This window comes from Nannospalax galili, unplaced genomic scaffold (genome assembly GCF_000622305.1).
Source record: "Nannospalax galili isolate Female #2095 unplaced genomic scaffold, S.galili_v1.0 scaffold1421, whole genome shotgun sequence".
NCBI classification, from domain to species: domain Eukaryota; kingdom Metazoa; phylum Chordata; class Mammalia; order Rodentia; family Spalacidae; genus Nannospalax; species Nannospalax galili.
In genome coordinates this window covers 110,816-137,101 of record NW_008345746.1, presented here as the reverse complement: position 1 = coordinate 137,101, position 26,286 = coordinate 110,816, and the positions used below count along the sequence as shown (strand labels likewise).

Genomic DNA, 26,286 nt, shown 5'->3' with positions numbered 1-26,286 from the left:
AGGCTCGGGCAGGAGCTGCAGCATCTGGTTTGGGGGCTCGGATGTCTGGGATTTGCCCTCATTTTCTCTTCCTTATTGACCTACCTCCCCTCTCAAAGTGACAGAGTCAGACCTGAACTTAACAGCAACTGACCCCAGCCTGCAGAGCAGGGAGCTTGGGGTGACCCCAGGGGCCACCTGAGGTGCTGAAGCCCAGATTCCAGATGGGGGCTGTGAAGGAGGTACCCATGCACGGCACCTCAAGGCCTGTTACCCGGTCACTCCCTGCTAGGCATCTCCCCAGGCCCTGCTCAGAGCTGTGCCCCCCCTCCCCAGTTTCCCTGGGTCACCTTGATCCTCAGAGTGAAAGGCAAGGCCCTGTCTCGAGGCTGCACTTAGATTAATATCTGGGTCTTGGGGCTACTGTGAACCCTCAAATGGGAGCCAGGAGATGCTGAAGGCCCAGCAGCCTGGCCAAAGAGACCCAGCCTGGCCCTGGAGGCACAAGCCACTCCCTCAAACAGCTCTTCCAGCCTTGGGGTGTTTGTAGGGAGAGACAGGGCGTTCTGCCTGGCTCTGCAGGGACACAATAGGGCCCCTCCGTGGACACTTCTGAGGACACTGTAGCCCCTCCAGGCTTGCCCTGCCCAGCCCCACTCTCTCCCTGCAATCTTTAATCCATGGCTGGTCTGGCTGCTTCCGGAAGCCAGAGCTGGCCTCAGAGATTTGCAACAGCATCTACACCCTTACCCCAGCACTTGAGTTGCATTGCGGAAGAGTTTGGGGTATAATTGCTGAGGCCAGGCTGGCCCCTCCCGCAGCTTGGCAGCTCTCTGGGCACCCTGTTGCTAGAGTAGAGCTGTTTCAGGTGGCCCCAGCAGGTCCTCTACTTGTAGCAGGAGCCTGCCCAGACCCATCCTCCTGGGCTATAGTTAACCTGTCCATCCTGCAACCCCACTGGGGCCTGGAAGATGATAAACTCCCTTTCTGATTCTGGTCTCCCCACCCTGTAGACCTATGCTGGGAAAGGACATAGGCTGCCTGAGAGGGTGGGCAAGGAAATGTGGCTGTGTCCAGTATCAAGAGAGGCGAACCCAATAGCTACAGAGCTGGTAGAGACGGTGATGGAAACAAAGAAGGCCTGGGGAGCTGCCTGCATAGTTTGACAGGCACAGCCCCTTTACACAGAAGGCCTGAGCTAGGTCATAACATCTACATGGGCCCTGGTCTTCTCATGCTGCAGACTGGGGCACCACACTAAGGTCAACTTTCAGAGTCCAGAATATTCTACCCAGCAGCTTGTCAAGTTACCCAGGGTACTGTTGCTTTCCTACTCAAGACCCTTTGAGGAACATTTCTGAGAAGGGCTGTGAGACTTGGCAGACGTGAGAAGGTAGGGTGCTTCCATCATAGAGGGGCTATGCCCAGGTAGCAGGTGGGAGTCTGGTGGTTCTGGTGAGGCCCCTAAAGCCAGTGGATCCTTTGACAGCTCAGGTCCTACCAGGCCTTAGAGAAGTTCTTAGCCTTTGAGGATAAGCTGTCTTTGTCACAGAGCTAGACCGTCACTGCCCCCATTCCAGGATGCTGGCTACCCCCAGAGAAGACGCTACCTCCCTCTAGAACAAAGCTGGGACTGTTTCTAGAAGCCCAGGCCTTGAGCATGAGGTAGGGACAGCCTTGAGGACCTCTCAAGGCCAAGACCAAGAATTTGTGTCTGCTGTGAACCTGGTGCTCAGAGCAGTCAGGCCTCATTCTAGGCAGGGTAGCCCCATGTGCAGCTCATGTGTTGACTTAAGTCTTTCCCACTGGCCCTAGGAGGCCTGAGCTGGACTGTGCCCGGGGTGGCCTGGGGCTGCAGTGGGTCTGGAGAAGGGAGAGGGCTAATCTGAGACCAGGTGGGATGTGGGCCTCTCTGCCTGTGCCAGGGCCTTCAGTGGGATCCTGGGAGAGCAGGCATCAGTTCTCCCCTACCAGGAGCATACACTCTCAGTACCTCCATTCCACTTTGTCCTTTGAGGACCAGGGAGCAGTAGTGTGTATCTATTAAGATGAAGTATCTCTGCTCTCTGGCTCCAGCCAAGCAAGAGTTCTTGGAGGGCATAGGGGCCCCTGACTAGCCCAGAACTGCAGGCTGCACACAGGACTGACTCAGAGAAAAGGGGGAAAGTCACAGGGAATGTGCAGGAGTCCCAGGACCAGAGTATCTGCCCTATGTTTACCCAGGCCTCCTGGCCTCCATCTTATATAATCTCTATTGGCGCAGAAGCACAGGAGTACCGTGTTTCATCAGGAATCTGGCACCTGCCCCAGCCCCGCCCAGCCTTGGTAAGGGTGAATGCCTGGCCCTTGGGCACCGTAAGTTAGGGTTCTTCAGTGATCACCTCACTTGTAATCCCCTCTACCTGACAGGCCCAGGCAGATGACCTAGGTGCCTCAGGCCCTTACTGTGCCTGGCCTGGTGTCCACCCTGACTCTTCCACAGCTCAGAGTTCCTGTGCAGCCCAATTTCTAGGACACTCAATAAGGATGGGAGAGAGGGCTGGACCGGAGCCAGACTGAGGAGAGGCAGAGGGTCCAGGGCCCTGCCTAAGCCCAATGGAGGTTCCCACTTGCTGCAAACAGGTCCCCATGAACAGATCTACCAGGCCCAGATTTTCTACACTTCCAAAGCATCTCCACTGTCTCTGCACATGTGCAGAAACTGAGGCACAGAAAGGCTGGCCATCGGCCTGGGTGATTTTGTCTCTTCCAGATCTAGGGTGGCCTCAGTGACCTGCTGGTATTGTCTGTCCCTGTCTCCGATCCATTGGCAGAGACAGCGTGGTTAGGCAGGAGGGGATTCTGGGTGTTCCTGGGCTCTAACATCCAGATGTCCTGTAGCTCAGGGGAAATAGAGGCCCTCTGCCTGTCAGGAACTTAGGAGAAAAGATTTCAGTGACTGGGTTGGCACCTGGGGCTAAAGCTGGGGATCAGGGGTTCATCCTTCCCCAAAGCTGGTTGAGTTCTTGCATGCTATGCAGTCTTCTCATTTGTGTGACAACCCCCCCCCCCCGCTTCCTGGGGCCTCAGAAGACACTAACCGGTTGGAAAAATCAAGGTGTCATGGAGTGGTTCCTGGAAGGCTTCCTGGAGACATGGTCAGGCTTTGGACTAAAAAGGTGGTACAGGAGCAGGCAGCAGTCCACAGCAGGCACTGATGCAGACAGCTTAGAAGATGAGGCCAGTGACTCACAGACAGGAGACAGGGACAGATTAGGACTTGGAAGGATCAGAGGTAGCTCACTCCTTGGGACTCTGGCTCTGGTCAGTGAGCAATTTGGGAGAGGGCTTTTCGGGAGTATAAGCTAGGTGTGGAGGGGCTTCCCACTGTTGTGGAGTGAGCTAGGCTACAGCCATCAGAATCTTGCCTCCTCCAGAGGTACCCTGAGTCTCCACCTGGCCCAACTTGAGCACTAGGATCTGAGTCCCGTCCCCCTTCTCACCCCCCACTCCTCATTACTCTGGGATCAGCTCCATGTCCCAGTCCCAGTGGACCAGTCCAGTCTGGGCAGCGTTTGTGGATGGGTGCTGAGTGAGGCGGGATCCTGGGACTGTGGGGGCACACAGGAGTGGTTGGGTGGGGACAGGCCCATGTTAGCTCCATCACAAGGCAACCCCTGCTCCATCAGGTGGGACTGTGGAGGCTGAACTCCCAGGAAGCACAGCGCGATATCCTTCCAAGAGGTCTGTGTTAGTTACTTGGTTGTCACTGCAACAACAGTATCTGACAGAAAAAAAAATTAGGGAGGAAAGATTTATTTTGACTCTTGGAATCAGGAAGGACCTGGCAGAGAAAATAACAGGGACCAGATATCAGCTTCAAAGGCCCTCCTCAGTGACCTACTTCCACCAACTACACCACACCTCCTAAAGTTCTACTAACAGCTGAGGAGTAAACACTTACCACATGAGCCTGCTGGGGCTATGTCAGAGTCAAACGATGAGCAGCTCCCACTCTCAGAAGCACTTCAAGACCACTGTGCAAGGGGGTTTTACCGCATGTATAAGACTTCCCTAGGTTGATGCGCCCAGGCTTTCTTCCCACATTCCTCTTCCCATCTCCCTGCCCCCCATTCTCAGCACTTCTGAAGAAAACCCCCGGATCTGCGGCTAAGCCAGGCTGGGGCCTGGGGATGGTGCATGATCCCAGAGTCAGCCTCTCTCCACCTGTTCTAACACATTATCTCTCCTTAGGTCCAGGGCATGTATGGGCCTGAGTGGGCAGTGCATGGGGCTGTTCTGGGCAAGGGCTGATGGGAGTCTGAGTGAAGGGGTGGGGTTTCAGGCTCCTCTAGGTGATTCTGGGCTCTATCCCACTTCCTCACCTGGAGCTCTGCTGGACCATCCCCAGCAGCCCCAACACCAGTGAGAGAGCAAGAGATCCTCCCAGCATGGCCCACCCAGATGATGCTAAATAAATCTGTGCCCCAGAACCAAAAACTCCAGGGCCACAGGGAGGAGGGTGAAGGGCGGTACATGACAGCACTCACGTTCACGGTTCCCCAGCCAGAGATGAGTCCAATGGAAGCGGGAAGAAGTCCCAAGCTGGAACCCCCTGCCATGGCCTGCAGCCCCTTGAAGCCCACTGCTCCACCCTTCCCACCCACCCCTGCTTCCTTCCCCCTAGGGAGCCCAAGGGGGCACCACATGAGCCCCATTAGCTGGCCACAGGGGCGGATACACTGAGCACATCTAGCTCTTGAATCTGCTGCAGGGGAGATTGGATTTCGTCATCTTGGTGGGGGCTCCTCATGGCCACCTGGACTGCTGACCTTGCAGGACCAAATGTTCAAGGTACAAATGGGGCTTTGTGTTCCCTGATGGTGTCATGGGACTTGGAGAGGGATGGTGAGCAGGGCTTGTGGGAGGAAGGTTTTAGCTCCAGGTGGAAAAGTGACCAGAGCTCCCAGCAGCACCAAGACACAACCCCAGTCCCATCCCAGATACTAAGGTAGGTGGGCTTTGCCAGTAGGAGTGAGGCAGGTGAGATCTGGGCCAACTTTGTCTCTGGAGATGGAGAAAGAGGGGCCATGCAGAGGCATCTGCCTTCCCCTGACTGCCCTGCCCTCACTGAGATGGGGCATCAGGGCCCAGGCCTTGCTCAGTTGGAGCCTCTTACATAACTGGCCCTGTCACCGATGAAGATGCAGCTGGGATCGCCACCCCCCACACAGGCCAGCATCACGAGCCTCCAGTGGGCCGTCCTTGGGCCTCGGGTGGAGGCCAAGCCTGGCCCATAAATAGGGGTCTCACCAGTGCCCTCTGCTCCTGCTCACGGGCTTCCTTGGTCTGCCCACACTGCTGGCCTCAGGCCCAGACACCTGCTCTGCTCCAGGAGAATGGCTGCTTTTCACATGCTGTGGATGGGACTGGTCCTGCTAGGGGTCCTGGGATTCCCTGAGACCCCAGCCCAGAGCCTTGACTCCGTGCAGCCCAACTTCCAGCAGGATAAGGTAAGGGTCCTCTACCCCACACCCAAGGCAGCAGAGTCCTTGGGTCAATGGGACCTTTCAGAGCCAGGTCTTATCCCACAAAAGAGCACTGTGTCCCTTAGTACCCCAGAAGGGCCTGTGCAGGGCTGAGGCCTGAGCCTGCTGAGAGGGAAGGAGGGCTGGGAAGCTACCTGGGCCCTTAGGAGGCACTCCCCAAGGAGCGGCTTTTCACTTATGGTCTCTGGAGAGAGGACTTGCACACATGTGGGCCACATAGCCCCATCCCTACAAGAGAGTCCCCCTATAACTGTGTGAAATATAGGACATACACAGGCACACATGCCATACCTGCCAGGATGCATCTCTGCGCAGTACATAAACCTGGATTGGGCACTGGCTAGCACCTATCAGCCTATGTGCCCCAGGATGTGCTTGGCACCACAGGCCCTGGAGATGGCAGGGAGGAGATGGGCCTACAGCCACTGTTGGTCTGCCGGAGCCTCCAGAATGGGACATGTTCTGGACAGCCCCCCCCATCACTCTGCCCATTAGGGGACTGGGACAAGGACTAGGATGACCCTGGGGAGAGAGGAGGAGCCTTGCTGACCTCTGGCAGGGTGGGAATGGGAGGGGCCTACTGAGAGGGAGGGGATGTAGGTGAGTAGGGTTCAAGGGAAAGGATACCACCAAAGCCCAGGGGTAGGGAGGTGGCGGAGTCAGAGGGGAGGGACAGGAAGCCTACCCAGGTCTGCCCAGGAGGGGCGAGGGTCTGACCGTGGTGGCCATTTGCCACAGTTCCTGGGGCGCTGGTACAGTGCCGGCCTCGCCTCCAATTCGAGTTGGTTCCGGGAGAAGAAGACAGTGCTGTCCATGTGCAAGACAGTGATAGCCCCCTCAGCAGACGGCGGCCTCAACCTCACCTCCACCTTCCTCAGGTGGGACAAAGAGGCAGTGGTGTGGTTCTGGGATCCAGAGGGACCCCACCCTATTGTCTGGGGGACATCCTGGGGTCTGACCCCTGACCTCGACAGTAACCTTCCACAGGAAAAACCAGTGTGAAACCAAGATCATGGTGCTGCAGCCTGCAGGAGTCCCTGGACAGTACATCTATAACAGTCCCCGTGAGTAGGCTTCCCCTTTCCTGGGTCAATGCTGAGGCCCTTGTTGGCAGACTGGACAGTCCCCCACTCCTTCTTACTCTCCCCTCCTCTCCCCCTTATGGAGATGATGGTCACTCCACCAGGATCGGTCAGCCAAGCCTGGGTGTGAATCTGCCCCAGGCACATACATCAGTGTGGAGGACAGAGAGACCTCCCTCTGGGGAATGTGTCCTCTCTGGAGCCCACACATGTTCTGCTAGGCCCTTCCCCTGCCCAGATGGAATTTTCCAGTTCTCTTCTGCCCAGGTGGGTCATATAAAGGCAGACCCCAAATCTTACCCATACCTCACATTCTACCCTAGGGCCTCTCTCAATCCCGCACTTGGAATATGGCTCCCCACAGGAACCCTATCTCCCTCCCCTCCTGTCTGAGAGTTTGTATTGCAATCCATCCAGCTACTTTTATAGGCTTGAGTGTTATCTGCCTCTACCCAAGACTTGTGATTTGGAGTTGGTGTTCCCAGGCTGTGCAGGCAGGAAGCCAGAAGCTGGCTGGTGGCCATCTAGGGGTGGGGCAAAGAAGGCAGCCAGACTGGGGGGTGGGGGAGGGAGAGGGAGTATCCTGGGGAATCTAAGGACCTGAACCCCTCCTCACAGCCCAGCGTAGAGAGGGCACCCCTTCCAAGCAGAGGGGACAGAGCTATAGGATCCATGTGACCAACCAGGGTCATCTCTTGGGTTCCCAGACTGGGGCAGCATCCATTCCGTCTCAGTGGTGGAAACCAACTATGATGAGTATGCACTGCTGTTCAGCAGGGGCACCAAGGGCCCTGGCCAGGACTTCCGCATGGCCACCCTTTACAGTAGGTACCACACCCTTGTGGGGTCACCTAATAAGCTTGGTCTGGGGTTGGCAGAAGACTGAAGCCTGGTCCTAGAGGGGAGTCCCAAAGGAGGTAGTCCCCAAGATACAGGTGTGGGGGCAGAGCAGAGAGTTTTGCCTGCTAAGCCTGGCCTCTTCTTTGTCTACCAGGCCGTACCCAGACCCTGAAGGACGAGCTGAAGGAGAAATTCACCAACTTTATCAAGGCCCAAGGCCTCACAGAGGAGAACATTGTTTTCCTGCCCCAACCCGGTGAGGGGGTGGGGGTAAACTGCCGGGGAGGGAATTATAGTCAGATTAGAGCCGCAAAGTCCTCTGAGCTCAATAGGGGAGGGAAGACTGGGGAGAGGTTGGCACTGCCCTACCACCCACTGGCCTGCCTGGTAGTCCCAGCAGGGCCCCAAGGAAAAGAACAGAGGTGTCCTCAGCCTGTCCCAACTCCATCACCTCTGCCTGCAATCCTCTTTATTAGGAACCCCCTTCCTGATGGATACCAAGTACCCCTGTCTGCCAGCTCCTAGCTGGGGGAGGGGGACAGGGGTGACCCCGAGGGACACAGGTGGAGAAAGACCACCTCTTATGTTTTGAGGATCAGGCTAGGGAAGGGGTGGAATAGAGTTTGCAATTTGTGGGCTCAACTGAGGCTAGCGCGACAGGGCTTTTGGGGAGGCTCCTCAGAGTTAAGACTAGGGCGTGAAGTCCTGGTGGGGATGGGCCTGGTGGAGATGGGCCTGGTGCTGACCACTCCCTTGGGCTTCTTTCTTGACAGATAAGTGCATTCAGGAGTGAAAATAGGTGAAAGAAGTCAGCCAATGGGCTGGCTTCACCTGGTAAGTGCTACTGGTTCACTCACTCAACACATAGTCTGGGTCACAGCTCCGTGAGCAGACCAGGCACCCAGGTATGATGGTCAGAAAGAAATCCTAGATACAATGGCAACGACTGGAATAGGGCTGATGGCCAAGGGCTCGTGGGGAGGGAGGTAAGGATGCATGTGCCTAGTCTCAGACAGAATGGGAAGGGACTTCCCCCTGTGGAGGCTCCTCTGACGGGTCTCTAGGGAACTAGGAGGGGTAAAATGGGGGAGGAGGATGGCCATTGATGGATACGGCTGGTCAGAGGGCTTTTCACTGCTGCCACTGGCTGAGACCTAGGGACCAGAGATGGAAGGGACACCCCTTGCCAGAAGTAGAATTTGGGCCCCATGGGAGCCAGGGTGTTGCCTGTACCACTGATGGGTCCTCTTCTGTCCAGGTGACCCAGTCCTCAGGATTTGTCTGCTCTGCTACTCTGAGACCCCAAGCCCTGGCTTCCCAAAGTGCCTCTGTACCACCCAGCTTTTACCTTACAGAGTAATAAAGTCTAATGCAAGGCAGATCCTGGCTCCTGTCTGTCTGTCCTCTGGCCACCTGGGCTACCATCATTATCATCATATAGGGCTTGTGATCCTCATGGAGTCCTAATTCAGGACAGCTAAAGGGATATGCTGAATGTAGTGCCTACCTTGCACAGGGCTGCAGCCTCATCACACACACACACACACACACACACACACACACACACACACACACTCCTCCAGCCATAGCCCCTGAAAGCTGCCAGCAACAAGCAGGCCTGGGCTGGGCTGGTGGGGGTCAGTCACTCAGAAGCTAATCCCTTAGACAGGTGTCCACCCCTACGCTTACAGTAATCGCTAAAGCAGGAAAGGCCTCAGGGCGCCTCATCCCACAAGCTCTTCAAGGTATGGGATTAGCACATTCGGATTGGGCAATAAAGATTAGAGGGACAAAAAGAGACATTTGTTTGATAGACACTTGATTTGTGCCACCCACCAATACAGGGTGGGCTGGAAAGAGGCCTCCTATACCTCTGCTCCCTGGCTAGAGTCCTGTCATCAAAAGGCCAAAACCATAGTGATGGCCACTCAACTCACCTCGCTTTTCCCTCGGATTCCACAAGGGTGGTCATTCTCAAGCCCCTATCCATCCCCTACTGACTGTACCAGGCTGTGAAGCACAGCGGTGAGTGTGACCTCTGAGCAGCCTTCCTGGAGAACAGACCTGAACTGTGCCTGATCTGACATCCCAGAGCTGTGAGGCAGCCCCTAGCCTAGAGGCCACTAGGACCACTTGCCCCTAGCTGTCAAGCTCCCTACCCTCACCCCTCCCACAGGAAACATGGGCTGGCAGGATGGGGCTGGGTGGAAACAACTGGGCCAGGTGCAACTCGATCAGTGGCCTATCACAGTGGGCTGTGTCCCAGGCCAGGGGCCAGTCACCTCAGGGCATCTTGGGGACATAAAGGCCACTCAAAGGAAGTTACCCCAGCTCTTGTGCCCTGAGGATTCTCCACAATGCTGCAGGCTCTGCTGATTAGCTCTCTCCTTGCCTTGCTTAGAGTGTCCCCAGGCTGGGCTCAGGTCCCCATCAAGGACAACTTCGACGCCGTTCAGGTTAGCCATGCTTTCTCATACCCATCTTGCCTCCTTGTTTTTCCATTCCAGGTTCCTGCACACATTCTCTTTCATCCCAGCTTAGCCGGGCCTCAAGCTTCAAGAAAGATCCCCCCATTTGCTCTACTGGATCAGGAATGGGTTTAGGAGTACAGGCCTAGTCTTAGGTTGTGCCCACAACCGCCCAGGGCCTGTAGTTAGGATGAGTTGCCTCAGCCTCCTAGAACTGGCCTAGGTGCAGTGGCTGTGGGCACTGGATACTGGGCCTTGTCAGGGAAGCAAGGGTATCTTGGCAAGATAGGGTGGGCTCTGGCAGGGTGTAGAGGTCTTCACCTGGTCCTTCTGCCCTGCAGTTCCAGGGCACCTGGTACATAGTTGGGGCTGTGTCAGATGACCAGGGCTTCCAGGACTCAAAGGATGACATGAAGATGCCCATGGTCGTAGTGAAGTACTTGGCCAATGGTGACCTGTCTGTCAAGTTCGGGTATCCCATGTAAGTGATCCTATGAGCTTCACCTTCAATCCGGCCTCAGGCAAGGGCCAGTGTTCAAACCAAATGAAGGTCAGGAGGAACAAGAGAAATCCCTGCACACCAGGAGGACGGATTATAGGCTCCTGACAGCCTGGGCAGAAGAGACCCAAATAAGAACCACAGCAGTCTGTTACCCAGAAGACTCGGGCTGTAGTGAAAGCCTGCCCAGTGCCCGAGGGAGGGAGCCGTGGCTATACCTATGTGCGCTTCTGTGTGTGCGCCTGGAGGGGCCCTGCACTGGGCAAACCCTCCTTACCTGCCAAACCCCAACAGGCCTTCAGTCCCTTGTAAGACAAAGCACTGTGTCCTCTGAGGATTTTTGTGAAGCCAGTGGGGGACTCTGGCAGCTTTGCATGGGCAGTGTCCTCAGAATACTTGGCAGGGCTTGCACTGTCTGGGAAAGCAAGGCAGGGGCAGGTCTAGTGGCCTCCTCAAGGGCCACTACTCAGGTGTGGAGCTCTTCCTCTCCAGGCCAGATGGTGGGTGCCAGAAGATAGAGACGACTTTCACCAAGGGTGCCGTGGCCGGGCAGTTCAGCAACCCAGGTGAGGAGCTTGGATGGTCTGAAGAGCGCCAGTGGGTAACAAGAAAAGAAGGGGACCTCATTGTGCAGGCTGTAGACGGACAAAGAGCATGAGCCTTCCTGGGTGTTGTATCCCAGAGATGGCCCCGTTCAGCAGCTCATCTTTCATTCTCAGCCATGGCACAGATGGACATCCGCGTGCCCTTCACAGACTACCTGCACTTCGCTGTGATGTACTTCAAGACTCAGAAGCAAGGCATGGAGAATGTCTGGCTGCAGCTCTACGGTGGGCTGGCAGGGGGTGTGGTCCCTCCTGATCCCCCCGTGATCATTAGGCACAGACCCCCTCCCCTGGAGTGGTACCCCTGATCTGGGTGGGAGTATTGCCCAGGTATATACCCCAGCACATGCTCACTCATGGCAGTCCTACAGTGTGCCTCCCTGGGAACACAAACGTGGAGTCTGTGGCAGGGGGCCAAGACCCCCACCTGCCCCACCCCTCCTTGGCCCTGCCTGTCAACACTCATGGCTCTCTCTGCCTTCAGCCCGCAGCCCAGAGATCTTTCCTGAAGGTGCACAGAAGATGCAGCAGCTGGCAGCCCAAGTGGGCCTGAACCCCAGCCAGGGTGCTCTGCTGCCCGGGTCCGGTAAGTGCTGTCCCCACCCTAGCTCAGAGCTGTAGGAGACAGGAGACCTCAGATCCAAACTGCCAGGCCAAGTCCAGAAAGTCACTCTACATACCCCAGACCAGGACAGATGTGCCAGAGGGCACCTTAAGACTGTCTGGGCCAATGAGGAGATATGGGAGAAGTTGGAGGAGAGGGAGTGGGCATGGATTTGATCAAAACACCTTATATGCATGTATGAAATTCTCAATAAATTAAAAAAAAAAAGACTGTCTGGGCCAAGTGAAGGAGGAGGCATGCCCAGGCCAGTACCCCCAGGAAACTATCACTGACTGGGAGGGTGGAGGACTCAAGGAAGGTGGCACCTGAGATCTGCTTTCTCAACAGATCAGTGTGTCGGTGCTTTGGCATAGGTGAGTGCCCTCAGAAGTCCCTCCCAAAGTCCCATGCCCACCCCAACCCAGGGATTCACTGGGGGCAGACTTGTGTAGGAGAGGGCTGGAAGGCGTGGTCACTGTAGCCCTCTCCTACCACCTCCCACCACCACACTGGCCATGCTTGGGAACCAGCTGGGGTGGGGGCGAGGGCAACAGAATCAGGGCTACGTGGCCTGCACCTGCTCGTTGCTTTTCAGTAAAGGATCCAGTCACAGTCACTGGGGTGCCAGTAAGGATCATGCTGCTTATGTGCCAAGTCTTCCCTAAAGAGCTTCCCTTCTCTCCACCGCTCCCCAAGTGCAATAAACTTTCTGCTAAAGCTGACAGTGGTGTGTGATTTCTCAGAGGAGCAAGAGTACTTGTGGTGAGGGCTGGTCTAAGGATCCCACACACCTGAGCTGGGAGCTGGGGCAGCACCGGCAGGGTTCGGTGCAAGTGCACACCCTGGGCCCTGTTAGGCCAGGAAGGAGCTAGAGTTTGGTTCTTCAGGGTGGGAGACAAGGGTGCCTAAGGGGCCTCCAGCACCCAACCTAGGAGTGTAGCACTGGCTGATGCAGCTACACAGAAGCACCTGATTGGAATTGAAATCACATGGTGCAAGCCATGCCCCATGTGCACAGGGCTGGAGGAGAAGGGGGGCTACTGTTGACAGGTTTATTCTACTGTTGATAGGTTCAGCCTTCAAGAATCTCAAAAGTTACTGGGCATGGTGGTACACACCTTTAATCCCAGCACTCGGGAGGCAGAGGCAGGTGGATCTCTATGAGTTCAAGGCCAGCCTAGTTCCAGGCCAGTTGGGGCTCTATACTGATTCCCTGTCTCACACAACACCCCCAAAATCTCAAAAATTAAGATGGGCTCAGCAAGTAAAGCACTTGCCACGCAAAGCCTGACGACCTGAGTTTGATCCCTGGAATATCTTTAAAAATGGAAGGAGAAAACCAACTCCACAAAGTTGTCCTCTGACCTCCATAAGTATGCTATGGCACACCCACACCTCCCCACAACAATAAAAATAATTAATGAATTTAAAAATTAAGATGAGCCTGGCGTGGTGGCACATGCCTTTAATCCCAGCACTTGGGAGGCAGAGGCAGGCAGATCTCTGTGAGTTCAAAGCCAGCCTGGTCTACATAATGAGTTCCAGGACAGCTGGGGCTACAGGGATACCCTGTCTCAAAAAGACCAAAAAAAAAAAAAAAATTAAGATGGAGGCTGGAAAGATGGCTCACCAGTTAAGAGTACTGGCTGCTTTTGCAGAAGACTGGGGTCCATTCCCAGCACCCACATAGCAGCTAACAACTGTCTTTAATTCCAGTTCCAGGGGATTTGATGCCTTCTTCTGACCTCTGCGGGCACTGTGTAACACAGGTGTGCCTACTTACATGCAGGCAATACACTTATACACATAAAATAAAAATAATAAATATATAAAGTATTTTTTAAAATAAGGTGGAGGGCCAGTGAGATGGCTCATGGCATCAAGCCTGACAACCTTCTTTCAATCCCCAGAACCCATGTGGTGGAAGGAGAGAACCAGCTCCATCAAGTTGTCCTCCAACCTCTTCATGGGCACTATGGTATATGCACGCCCACACACAATAAATATACATGTAAAATATTCGTAATGATGTAGAGAGTGACTGAGGAAAGCACCCGACGTTGACCTCTGACCTCTACACGCATGTCCCCACACTTGTATCCACAGTCACATGTACAACTGTACACTGCTGCAGTGGTGGTGCATGCCTTTAATCCCAGCACTTGGGAGGCAGAGGCAGGCAGATCTCTGTGAGTTCAAGGCCAGCCTGGTCTACATAGTGAGTTCCAGGACAGCTGGGGCTGCAGGGAGACCCTGTCTCAAAAAGACCAAAAAAAAAAAAAAAAAAAAAAACAACAACTGTACACTGCTGTTTTTATACAGGACAGTATTGTTTTGTTTATTTAATCATTTGTTTTTGAGGCAGAGTCCTATTATGTAGCCCAGCTGACCAGGGACTCCAGCTCCTCTTCCCTCAATAAGGTGTGTTCCACCACATCCGGCAATATTGTTTTTTTTTTAAATATTTTATTTATTATTTTTATTTTATCTGTATGAGTGTATTGCCTGCATGTAGGTGAGTGCACCCGTGTCGTGCAATGCCCGTGGAGGACAGAAGAGGCTGTTGGTTCCCCTGGAACTGGAGTTACAGTTGTTAGCTGCCATGTGGGTGCCAGGATTTGAACCCAGGTCTTCTGTAAGAACAGCAGTGTTCTTAACTGCTGACCCATCTCTCCAGCCCCAACATCATTGTTTTTTACAAAATAATCATCCAGAAAAATTTGAGGGTAAAATCCAAGGCTGTCTGTAATATAAATATTTCAGCAAAATTTAGTAAAAATACGGATTGCAAATTCATCAGAATGTTGACAATTCTTCCATCTGGGCCCTATGTTATTATTTCTGCTTTTCAGTTGGTTTAGAATTTTTCATTAAAAAGATCGTGCCTTAAGGCTGGAGTTGAGGTCGCCTGCCTCTGCCTCCCGAGAGCTGGGATTAAAGGCGTGCGCTACCATGCCCAGCCATAAAATATACATTTTTTAGATATTTTATTTATTATTTTTATTTTATGTGTATGAGTGTATTGCCTGCATGTATGTGAGTGCACCCGTGTCACGCAGTGCCATGGAGGTCAGAAGAGGGCTTCGGATTCCCGTGGAACTGGAGTTAAGGACAGTTCGTAGCCGCCATGTGGGTGCTGGGAATCGAACCCAGGTCCTCTGCAAGAGCAGTCAGTGCTCTTAACTGCTGAGCCATCTCTCCAGCCCCAGGCTTAATTTTTTAAAAAATTTATCTGTATGAGTGTTTTGCCTGCGTGTAAGCACAGCCATGCATGCAATGTCTGCGGAGGCAAGGAGTGGGCATCGGATCCCCTAACTGAAGTCATAGAATTAGGGAGTTGAGGTCAGCTGGGACTACAGGGAGACCCTGTCTCAAAAAGACAAAATAATAATAATAATAAGTAATATATATATATATATATACATATTTGGTCTTTTTGAAGCAAGGTCTCCCTGTAGCCCCAGTTGTCCTGGAACTCACCATGTAGACCAGGCCGGCCTTGAAGTCACAGAGATCTGCCTGCCTCTGCCTTCCAAGTGCTGGGATTAAAGGCGTTAGATATTTTATTTATTATTTTTATTTTATGTGTATGAGTGTATTGCCTGCATGTATGTGAGTGCACCCATGTCACACAGTGCCATGGAGGTCAGAAGAGGGCTTCAGATTCCCGTGGAACTGGAGTTAAGGACGGTTTGTAGCCGCCATGTGGGTGCTGGGAATCGAACCCAGGTCCTCTGCAAGAGCAGTCAGTGCTCTTAACCGCTGAGCCATCTCTCCAGCCCCAGATTTATTTTCTTGATTGGGCCTCTCTGAGCTGAGTTCACAGAAATAAGAAGCGCCCCCCAACAACCAGACAGCCCTTTGAAGCCCCAGTATCTGTTGGTGTCTTGCTCAGGTGGTACTGCCGTCCCCAATCTGAAAGCCTGGGGAAGGGACAGTGGGGAAAGGCCCACAGATCTGAATTCCTGCCCCCTCTGCCCCAATAGCAGCTGTACCTGAAAGACTTGGCCAAGGCACGGTCAGCCCCAAATCCCCAAGCCCCTATCCCAGAGGTATCTGCTGAGAGGTGCTGCCTGAGCTATGCTGTCACTTAGTTACTGTTCCATCTATCTTTTTACATTTAGCTTCAATATAGGCCACCACTGTAGCAACAGAAGTCAAGGCAGGGGTTCACTTTGCTACAGTTGTCCTGGTGCTTAGCCCCCAAGGGTTCTGGGAAGGGTCTAGAGTGGAAAAATGCAGACTGCCTTCCATAGCCTCAGGGACAGATTCTTCTGGAGTGGGTCAGCCCTGACAGAAAGGCCCATGGGAGAACAATGGTGATCATTTCGCAGAGTCAGCAGTTCAGCCCACTTGTCACATGCTGCACCACCCTACTCTGGCCACACAGGGGCAGTCCTCGGTCAGCGGTTGAAGAACCAGACACAAGGGGAGACATTTACAAGCTATGTCAGATCTTGCCCTCCATGCTCAGAATCCGGGGACCCCAATGAGTCCCACCTCACCTAGAGTAAGGCCCCACAGTCCCGTTCTCCCTCCCCACCTCACTCTACCTTGCAGCCTCTGCACCGTGTGGGTTCTCACACGAAAATCAAATATGCTGCTATTTAAGCCTTCAGTGGCTTCCCCTCTTTTTCTCATTCATTCATCCATTCTTCATTCATTCATTCAAAGGGACAGGGCATTGTTATGCTGCCCAGATTGGCCTCAAACTCCTTGATTAAAGCAATATTCATGCTTCAGTCTCCAGTGGTTAGGACCACTGGTGTTCACTGCTGTGCCTAGCTCATAATGTTTATTGAATAGTTCCATGCCCAGCATTGTCTAAGCATGGAAGCACAAAGGTGGTAATAAACCGTAATAGCCTTATGGGATAGATGTACATGCACTTATCCCTACTTCTGAGTAACAAATTATTTCAGAACTTAGCAGCTTAAGACAAGCTGTTATCGCTAGGTCTGGAAGGGCAGGGACAGGACCTCTAGTGAAGGGATGATACAGTGTGCTGTTGCCCAGGCCCATGGTCTGGAGCGAGCTTAGCTGGGGCTCTGCCTCCTAGCCCCATCACTGGCGCCGGCACGCCTCCATGCTTTGCCATTCAGTGGTTTTCCCAGGCTGTCTTGTGTCATGGTGAGCAATATGAGAGGGGTGGGGAACTGACAGCCATTACTCCCACCATATTCCAGCGACTAGAAGCAAGTCATTAGGTATAGCTAAGGGGAGGGGTCAGTCAACAGTGCAAATCCAAACACGGACATCAGAGAATCCTACAAGTAAAAGAATGTCCTTTGCACGGTGACACAGGAGACAGGCAGAGCTGAAAGGTTCTATACAGAGCTTCGAGAGGCTTCTTTGAAAAATGACTCCCTAACCACTCTTCCCATAACCTCTGTAGGGCCACTCCAGCCCTCTCGTACAGCCTTGGGCAGACCTGTCCTGTTTCTGTACAGGCCTCCTCAGACAGCCCTTCCCCCCTTTGCTGGTATGCTTCATCTTCAGCAGAGAGCAGCTCAGACAGCACCTGCTCCCATCCATACGCTCAGATCTTGCAGCTCCTGTTTTTCTTTCTTTCTTTTTCTTTCTTTTTGTTGGGGGGTCTTTTTGAGACAGGGTATCCCTGTAGCCCCAACTGGCCTGGAACTCATTATGTAGGCCAGAGATCCGCCTGTCTCTGCCTCCTGAGTGCTGGGATCAAAGGCATGTGCCAACATAACCAGCCCCCTGGAGTGGTTTCTGACCAGCACTTTCAGTGAGTGTGTCCTGTTGATTATTCATCTCTCCCATTAGGGACCCCGTTTGTCCTAGCTCAGAGCTAGGACAGCAGAAGGCACACAAGTGGCAGCTAGACTGCAGGAGGGATTGCATGGGATGGAGGCCCTTTGCACTGTTTGCCATACACACTGTACTCATTTTTGCATTTTGATTTGTTACAAGTGGGCGTCAAAAAGAGTTGTGTTTGCATCTAAAGTAATGCGAAAGGATAGGTGGCTAACAGTTTGGGGGATACTGGGATCAGACCCTGGGGGATGGAAGGAAGAGGATCAACTTTGGAGGGCGGTAGATGTGTGTGTCGTCCGAGGGACATGAGTGGTGATGAGGTCTAATTAAGTATCTGCCTGGGTGTGAGCGACGAATCCTGGAATGGCACTGGAGGGTCCATCTGCAGAGGCCGGCGTGATCTCCAGCCCCGCCCCACACACTAAGTCCCGCCTTCCAGCGTCTCCAGCCCCGCCCCTCACGCTAAACCCCGCCTTCCAGCGTCTCCAGCCCCGCCTCACACGTTAAGTCCCGCCTTCGAATCCATCATCCGGGGTAGGTACAAGATCCACCCACTTGGTTCAGACAGGTTCCTCACCGCTAGGTCCCGCCCCACCCAGCAGGCTCGTCCTTCCGGGAAGCCAGACACCGGAAGTCCCGCCCCCGAGCAGCACCTTCGCGCTCGGCTCACCGCGCAGGCGCCCTAAGCCCACAGCTGGGCTCCCCTCCTGCAGCGATCCCGCCGCGCTGTCATGGCGCCGCCTCAATCTCCGCCGCTCTGCACGTTGCCACCCGACTCGGACCCCCCACGCTTCGTGTGTTACTGCGAGCTGGAGGGGAGCGGGGACGGGGGCCGCGGCGGCTTCAACCTCTAGTGAGTGGGGTCCGGGGAGGTGGGGTGCGGGGGCGCCGCGGGCGCCGCCCTGACAGCCGGTTCCGCCCAGTGTGACGGACGCCGTGGCGCTCTGGAGCACCTGCTTCTCGCCCGACAGCCTGGCGGCGCTGGTGCGTAACCGCGCGGGACGGTGATGGGGAGTCCGGTACCTCCCTACCACCTCCTTCCCCTCCCTCGGATGCGCTCCAGGGTTGGGAGTGTGGCGTCTCCAAGGGGTCCAGGCAGTTAATGGCAATTCCCTATGCTCTGCAGAAAGCCCGATTTGGCCTAAGTGGGACTGAGGACATCACCTCCCGGTTCAGGTGAGCCCCAAGTAGGGTGGCAGTATGGGCGAGGAGCGGGCACATGCCAGCCATAGTGCACACACTCCTGCTTTCCCAGGGCAGCCTGCCAGCAGCACACAGTAACTGTACACCTAAAGGAGGACGGAGCATCACTGACCCTTTCCGAGGATCCCTCCGCGCTGGCCTTTGACCTCTCCAAGGTGCCAGGCCCAGAGGCAGCTACCCGGTTGCAGGCGCTGACTCTCAGCCTGGCAGAGCGAGTGTGCAACCTGGAGAGGCAGCTGGCAGGTAGGATGTCCATGGGCACCTGGCACCTGTACCCTCACTCAGGGACCTGCTTTTGCTACCCCTCCTGGCGCTGAATGGGGTGCCCGTGGCTTTCTTCTCAGCTGCAGAAGAGATAGCTGCCAGCCCCAGGAAGAGTCCCCGGCCAGCAGGGCCTCAGCTTTTCTTACCAGGTAAGGGGTGAACCTGGCATGTCGTTTGTGGCTATTCTTTCCCTGGAACTGTCTCTCCAGATGCCTCAGGTTCCAGAGAGAATCTTTCTATGTGGACAGGACTATTGCCAGGGTTCCTCTGGGTCTAAGAATCCCCCATTTGGTTTTCCCCCAGAACCCGATCACCAGAGAAGCGGCCCTGGACCTGGGGTCAGAAGACGGTGTCCAGGGGAGTCGCTCATCAACCCTGGCTTCAAAAGGTACTCCCCACCTCTCCTTCCTACCCTGGTCCCTTTCCCCCACTCTGTACCTCCATGGAATCATCCCCTCTTGTCTCCTAGTAAGAAACCAGCTGGTGGTGTAGACTTCGATGCCTGAAGGTACAGCAAAATGTGGGACCTTGCCAGGAGCCTGCCTTCATGGGAGGGGTAGCTCCAAGACCCCATCAACCAGAGATACTCAGGTTCGCTTCCGCTGCCTGGTCCTGCTGCTGGGCAGGAGTAAGACTGTGCTTTGCCTCACATCCTTTCCACATCAAATAAACTGCTCCCTTGGGTAGAGATGCTAGGCAAGACTTGAATGGTGAGGCTGGGCCTTGGGGAGGGGGCTAGAGAAGCCCCTTCGGGTGTACTTTTGGCATGGAGTTCCAGGATGTAAACAGGTTCATCTGATCCTGAGCTTCCCAGAGGAGTCTCTCTTAGCTGGGTCTAGGGCAGCTGAACTCTCTCAGACCTGTGGAGCTCTTCCCCATGGCCTGTCCAGTTGCTGAGAGGGTCCCGGTTAGGTAGTACCAGGACTCCCCAAGTCTTGGAACTCTGTCCTGCCGTGCTGGTTCTCACCTAGACAGGCAGATCACTCTTGCCCCATACAAGGGTACACAAAAGAGTTGTCTTGGGCAAGTAGATGTCTGGAAGGCCGCCACAACGTGTCAGGCAGTGGAAGCCCCTTCTGGGAGGTAGAGTTGGCTAGCCACCTGGGGCAGGACTGAGGAATGTGGGCCTGCCCCCACCCACCTGGCTAGGATCCCTGAGGTTGGGCTCTACCGGGCTCTGCTCCCCACCCTCCTTGGCCATCCAGGGCACCCCGCCCAGCTCTGGCCTGACTGGTTTGGGAGACTAATCCAGTCCCCCAGATCCCTGACGCCTCTGTGCCATGGTGACTGTGGGCGGCCCCCAGGCCTATGCGCTGGTGCTGTGGAGGAGGATGAGCTGTACCCTGCCCATGGGCTCTTTTGCCCTCATCATCCGGGGCTCTCATCTGGACCTGTGCATCACACCATGGGGTTCAGGTGGTGTAATTGTGGGCCTCTGGCCACTTGGATGTTCAGGACACACTCACTTGGGGCAGAGGTACCTTTATGGGCCTGCAGACAAGTGGACAAAAGTAGGAGTGCTAACGGGGGCGCACCACAGGCCGGTAAGCTGCCAGGATCTCCGAGCTCTGTGGACACGTGTACTTGAACTCCTTTTCCTGGAGTGCACTGTCCAGGTAGTGGCGGACACCACGCAGCTCCATGGGGATGGGTGCCTGGCGGAAATGTGCGCATACAGTCTGCAGGTGCAAGTAGATTGTGGTTAGGGCCTGGATTGATGGCCTTTCTCCCCGCCCCGACCAGCTGGCCCCTCACTCACATCCACAATGTGCAGCTTGGGCAGCAAGCTGCAGTCAGCCAGTGTGAACTGGTCACCATCTAGGAAGCGGCGGCGGGACTCTCGAAGCTGTGGCTCCTGTGTCAGCTCATGCTCCAGCGGTGTACGCAGGTAGCTGTCCAGCTTGGCCAGGGCCCTCAGCAGCTGTTGGTACAGGGCTGGGGGCAGCAGCACAGTGAGGGCCCTGCCTTGGCCGTGGGTGGGCCCTCCCGCCCACACCTGCTGGCCTGTGTCTCACCATCATCCTGTGCAGGCACTGGGTTCTTGATGAAGGCAGAGAACTTGTGGAAGACGTCATTGCCTGCTGTGTTGGATTCCCTGTACCTGGGCGCCAGGCTAGGGAAGCTGCCAGGGGTGAGTGGTTTGAGAATCCCAGTCAGACCTTCACATGCCCACTGTGTCTCAAAGCCTCCTTCCTAGTCACTCTCTGGGCCTTCCTCCCTAGGGTCCCATCCTTGCCCTCCTGCCCCATCAGGGTGCTCACTCGGGTGGCCCCAGCGTCTCCTCCAGAAAGTCCTCTATCTGCAACGTGTCTGTCTTGGCATCCCCATTGTAGAGCAGGATGGGCAGTTGCGAGCCAGGAGCGAAGTCTTTCAGCACATCCAATGCCCTGTGGACACCAGGCAAGAGGGAGGTGGCTGGCCTGAGGTGGGCAGAGGCCAGGGAGGGGTCCAGGGTGGGATCTCACCTTCGGGTGTCCACTGTGGTAAGTGTAAAGGGCACACCCTTGAGGAGCAGGACCATGAAGAGCCGCTGACAGGAAGGACAGTGTCCCACACTCTCACCATCCTCACTGGCCTGAGTGGGTGGAGCAGGGGTTTTAGGCTGCAGACCCAGGAATCCTGACACCAGACTGGGTGGGACCCTGACACCCACTGCCATTGGCTCTGGAGTCATGCCAGAGTTCTGGCCTGGTTGGGCATGGCCTCTTCAAGTGTCTAATGAGGGCCCTTGACTTGGTTCCTAGAATGGGGAGGGGAAGCTGGGAGCTTGGAGGCAGGTAGGGATGAGGCCTGGCGTGGGGTCCTGACAGCCTTTTTCTCAGAGCCAGGATCCAGGCAGAAAGACTGCCTACAGGGTGGGGTAGGCCAGCCAGCTGTCTTCTAAGTGATTCACGCACCCAACTGGGCACTGGGGCTGACAGCCCAGTTCAGGAAGGGGGCGGAGGTAAAGACAGCCAGGTTCTGCCCCCACCGAGGTCTGAGTACTGGCGTGAGAATTGATGGAGGTATCTGGCCAGCCCCAACTCCGAGCATAGAACCCAAATCTCTAGTTAAGCCTCTAGTGCCAGCTGCCCGATTGACACCTCCCCACCAAGGAACTTTCCTCTGGAGGGCTACACTAGGTCCAGGAGCCACCGCAGCAAACAGGACCCAGTTAATCGGATCCCCTTTGAAGTAGCTCCTGCCCCGGACTGCCCCACTTTAGTCAGCCTGTGTGGGGTGGCTTAAGCTTACCACAGAGGAAGGGGCTCAAACACCACTGAGAAGACCCATCCCATAGCCTGCACAGAAAGCAGAGCACCCCCTCCAGCCCAGCTTGCCCAGAACCTTCACAAACAGCTGGAGCTTGGTGGTTTCGGTCATGGTGAGAGCTGAGGCATCCGGAGTAAGGCACAGGGCGGGCCTTGGGAGCTCTTTTAAGTCTCCCAGGACTCCCCGCCCTCCCGTCTGTGGGCCTGCCCCACAGAGCCACCTAGGCGGGTGGATAGGTTGCCAGGGCAGATGCAGCTGCCTGTACAAGACCAAGGTGTCCACACATAGTGACCACAGGGGCCTGGGGGGAGGGGAGGGGGCTGTGAATGTGGGAAGCTGTCTGGCAGGCAGAAAACAAGTCCCAGTGTGATCATGATGGGGAACCAGTGTGGGGGATGCAGAGAGCTGGGTGAGGAGGCCAAGAGAGCTCAGGGGCCATAGGGTGCTAGCCTAGAGGGGCAGCTCTGAACCCGAACTGCCCCACCCTGATCCCAGACCTGCCCCACAGTCCTCCCTGCAGCACAGGTCCTGCTGTCAAGGCCTCGGCCCAGAAAGCCAGGGAGTAGGGATGGGTTAGAAATGCCTCTGTTCGAATCTGTGGGATCAGCCCGCCTGGAGGAGATGCCCCCTCCCACTCACAAAGCCCAGTCAGGGCCCTCTGCCCTCCCGGCAGGCCCACATTCCTGACATACTAGTGGTTGGCAGGCTGATAAGCCTGGTTTTGGTGTTTAACTCAGCTGAGCAGAGGACTCCACCCCTACCCACATCTGTCCACACAGGACTGGGGTAGATTTCTTTGTCTTAGCTTTTACCACACCAGGAAGTGTTAGAATCCAACTGCTAGCTGAGGGGCTTATGGTGTGGCCCTTGGCTGGAAGGAAAAGGCCAGAATAGTATCTGAACTCACCAGGCACATACTTGCCACTCACCCAGGCCTCCCTGTTCCACTGGAGTTGACAGTGGGGAGTTTCTTTGGGGGTCACTTGTATCTCTGCCTGTGCCTAGTAGCAGGCAGCCCCCAGGGGAATTGTTCATGGGAACTCCTTAGTCCCATAAAGGACTGGCACCACCCGGTGGCTAAGAACAGAACCTGCTGGTTGTCTTCCCCTCTCGCCTGTTGGGGGAGGGGGGAGAAACTGTGCAGCCAGGGTGGCCCCATATCAGCCTATTCACCTGCTAGTCTGCCTGCCTCCTGGCCAGGGCGTCAGCTATCCCAGGCTTCCCTCCTCACTAGCCCTGTCTTGCCACTTCCCTGACCTCAGCTCACTGAATTCCTAGACAGTGTGATTCCAATATACTTAAGCTTGGGTTCTGTGCTAAAGCCTCAGTTTTGCCTCCATTCGGACCCCACTGCTGTAGAACAGCCCCAGAAGCCCTCCTTAATTGCCAGTGGTCAGCAAACATCCCTTGTTTATGTATATACTTTGCAAAGCTGCCCTTACAAATCCATAAGAAAAGAACAGTGAGCTAAGGGCGTGAACAGTGCCTCAGAGAGGAAACCAGTCAACACAACCTCTGACACCTCGAGAGACAAACCAAAGCAGTACATGCTCTTCGCTGCTATAGGCAGTCACTGGCCACCTTTCCTGTCAATCTGAGCCCTAGAATCAGCCCCAGGTTTCCTAAACCCAGGGCACCACCAACAGTGGATGGGACAAGAGGGTGGGCCCATGTGGGGACAGTCTCGAGAATCTGATACAGGTTTGTTGTGTTCCTCGAAAGCTTCCTGTGCTGGAATCTTAACTTGCAGGACCTGTGACTTTATTGGGAGGTAGTGTTCTTAGAGATAAAAATGAGGCTGTCAGTTTAGGCTCAGTTCAGTTTGGCCGTACCTGTATCAAAAGGGGAGATTTGTGGCTAGGATATATTTCAGTAATAAAGAGCTTGCCCTGAATGCAAGGCCCTAGGTTTGAACCTCAGCACCAAAAAAGGGGTTGTGGGGGGGGCGCTGGAGAGATGGCTCAGCTGTTAAGATCACTGGCTGCTCTTGCAGAGGACCTGGGTTCGATTCCCAGCACCAACATGGTGGCCAACAACTGTCTGTAACTCCAGTTCTAGGGGATCCAACACCCTCTTCTGACCTCCACAGGCATTGCAAGACATGGGTGCACTTATACACATGCAGGCAATGCACTCAAAAAAAGGGATGGGAGAGATTTGAACACACAGGTATGCACACAAGAAGACTGTCACATGAACATGAAGGCAGAGGAGGGCACACTTATGAGCTGAGGATTGTGGAAGACCGCCAGCCTGCTCCAGGAGTTGAGGAAGGGCCTAGAACACGTCCTTCCACATGCCTTCAGTGGAGCCAGCCTGACCTAACCCATCTTTTTCTCCCTTTGTATGGCAGCCACAGCAAACCAATACAAAGGGACAAAACAGAACTAAGCCATCCAATAGCACACTGCGTCCTGAGTCTCACTGGCCCATTCCCAGCAAGAGCCATCAGCAGGCAACTTTTTAAATTTTTATTTTTTTATTTTATGTGTACGCGTGTATTGCCTGCATGTAGGTAAGTGCACCCGTGTTGTGCAATGCCTGAGGAGGTCAGAAGAGGCTGTCGGATCCCCTGGGACTGAAGTTACGGACAGCGGTCAGCTGCCACGTGGGTGCTGAGATTCAAACCTGGGTCTTCCGCAAGAACATTCAGTGCTCTTAACCACTGAGCCCCGAAAGTAGTAAGTGCTATTAACTGCTGAACTATCTTTCCGGCCTCTACAGGTAACTTCTAACAGGAGGAACAGACACTGACTTTTGTTCTGTCCAGCCCTACCATCTGTGTTTTCTAATGTGTGAATTTTAAAAATATTTTATTATTTTTATGTGTATGAGTGTATTACCTACATGTATGTGAGTGCACCTGTGTCGTGCAGTGCTGCGGAGGTCAGAAGAGGGCTTCAGATTTCCCTGGAACTGGAGTTAAGGATGGTTCATAGCTGCCATGTGGGTGCTGGGACTCAAACCTGGGTCCTCTGCAAGAACAAGCAGTGCTCTTAACCGCTGAGCCATCTCTCCAGCCCACACGTGAATTTTCTAGCATGTTTGTCATAAATTTTTTTTGGGGGGGTCTTTTTGAGACAGGGTCTCCCTGTAGCCACCACTGTCCTGGAACTCATTATGTAGACCAGGCTGGCCTTGAACTCAGAGATCCGCCTGCCTGCGTGGTGGTGCACGACTTTAATCCCAGCACTCGGGAGGCAGAGGCAGGCGGATCTCTGTGAGTTCAAGGCCATCCTGGTCTACATAGTGAGTTCCTGGACAGCTGGGGCTACAGGGAGACCCTGTCTCAAAAAGACAAAAAAAAAAAAAAGTGTGAGGTCCTAGATTCAATCCTTGACCTCCCCTCTCCCCCGCGCAACCCCCCCCACATCAAAATGAGATGCAAATTTAATACTACTAACCTTAACTGGACCCATGACCTGTCCAGACCATCAGCTTGTCCCTAAGCCTCCACTACATAGAGAAGATCCTCGGGGGGGGGGGGGGTGTCACTGGGCTCAGGGCTGGCTCAACCTCTCCATCCTGGTCCCTTTGATTCCCTGATGCAATCAAGATTGTTGAGGTTTTTTTTATTTTTATTTCATGTGTATGAGTGTATTGCCTGCGTGTGTGTAAGTGTACCCATGTCATGAAATGCCCACAGAGGTCAGAAGAGGGCATTGGATTCCCTGGAACTGGAGTTACAATCGGTTGTTAGCTGCCATGTGGATGCTGGGAATCGAACCCAGGTCCCCTGCAAGATCAGCCAATGCTCTTAACTGCTGAGCCATCTCTCCAACATATTATTTTTATTTTTTTATGGGTATGAGTTTTTGCGTGCATGTATGTAAACACACCCCTGTTGTGCAATGCCTGTGGAGGTCAGAAGAGAGCGTCGGATTCTCCTTGAAACTGGAATTAGAGATGGTTGTTAGACACTGTGTGGATGCTGGGAATTGAACCTGGGTCCTCTGGAAGAACAGCAAGTGTTCTTAACCTCTGAGCCATCTCTCCAGCCCCTCAAGATTGTGTTTTACAGAAGCCCTGCCCTGGCACAAAATTTCAGCATTCTTTTTTAAAGATAAGAGTCTCTCATGTAGCCCCAGACTGGCCTTGAACTTCTAATCCTCCTACCTCCATTTCCAAACTGCTGGGATTACAGGTGTGTGCCATCACAGCTGGTCTCTAACGGCTCTGTTCTG

At 54.5% G+C, this 26,286-nt stretch overlaps 4 protein-coding genes across 6 annotated transcripts; 3 read left to right on the top strand and 1 right to left on the bottom strand.

Annotated features, from left to right (window-relative positions):
• The first annotated feature begins 5,274 nt into the window (after window positions 1–5,274).
• On the top strand, window positions 5,275–8,808 carry Ptgds (prostaglandin D2 synthase). Its single transcript, XM_008841906.2, has 7 exons — window positions 5,275–5,471; window positions 6,246–6,385; window positions 6,495–6,571; window positions 7,297–7,413; window positions 7,584–7,685; window positions 8,203–8,263; window positions 8,688–8,808. The coding sequence occupies exons 1-6, from the start codon at window positions 5,358–5,360 to the stop codon at window positions 8,220–8,222; spliced, it is 570 nt and encodes a 189-aa protein (XP_008840128.1). The 5' UTR covers window positions 5,275–5,357; the 3' UTR covers window positions 8,223–8,263; window positions 8,688–8,808.
• A 1,462-nt stretch (window positions 8,809–10,270) lies between these two features.
• On the top strand, window positions 10,271–12,295 carry Lcnl1 (lipocalin like 1). The gene is made up of 5 exons (XM_008841905.1): window positions 10,271–10,378; window positions 10,889–10,962; window positions 11,116–11,226; window positions 11,486–11,587; window positions 11,954–12,295. The coding sequence occupies exons 1-5, from the start codon at window positions 10,308–10,310 to the stop codon at window positions 11,977–11,979; spliced, it is 384 nt and encodes a 127-aa protein (XP_008840127.1). The 5' UTR covers window positions 10,271–10,307; the 3' UTR covers window positions 11,980–12,295.
• Window positions 12,296–18,033: 5,738 nt separating this feature from the next.
• On the top strand, window positions 18,034–19,545 carry Paxx (PAXX non-homologous end joining factor). 2 transcript variants are annotated; one of them, XM_008841904.3, is made up of 7 exons: window positions 18,034–18,236; window positions 18,307–18,367; window positions 18,510–18,559; window positions 18,639–18,829; window positions 18,931–18,999; window positions 19,154–19,238; window positions 19,324–19,545. In XM_008841904.3, exons 1-7 carry the CDS (start codon window positions 18,115–18,117, stop codon window positions 19,340–19,342), a joined length of 597 nt encoding a protein of 198 aa, XP_008840126.1. In that variant the 5' UTR covers window positions 18,034–18,114; the 3' UTR covers window positions 19,343–19,545. The 2 variants fall into 2 exon arrangements, with proteins under 2 accessions (XP_008840126.1, XP_008840125.1); XM_008841903.3 differs by having other exon boundaries at window positions 18,036–18,236; window positions 19,320–19,545.
• A 771-nt stretch (window positions 19,546–20,316) lies between these two features.
• Window positions 20,317–22,338, bottom strand: Clic3 (chloride intracellular channel 3). 2 transcript variants are annotated; one of them, XM_008841982.2, is made up of 6 exons: window positions 22,178–22,338; window positions 21,316–21,425; window positions 21,112–21,237; window positions 20,866–20,972; window positions 20,610–20,785; window positions 20,317–20,529 (listed from the first exon to the last, which is right to left on the bottom strand). In XM_008841982.2, exons 1-6 carry the CDS (start codon window positions 22,211–22,213, stop codon window positions 20,371–20,373), a joined length of 714 nt encoding a protein of 237 aa, XP_008840204.1. In that variant the 5' UTR covers window positions 22,214–22,338; the 3' UTR covers window positions 20,317–20,370. The 2 variants fall into 2 exon arrangements, with proteins under 2 accessions (XP_008840204.1, XP_029423608.1); XM_029567748.1 differs by lacking the exon at window positions 22,178–22,338 and having other exon boundaries at window positions 21,316–21,556.
• Between the last annotated feature and the right edge of the window lie 3,948 nt (window positions 22,339–26,286).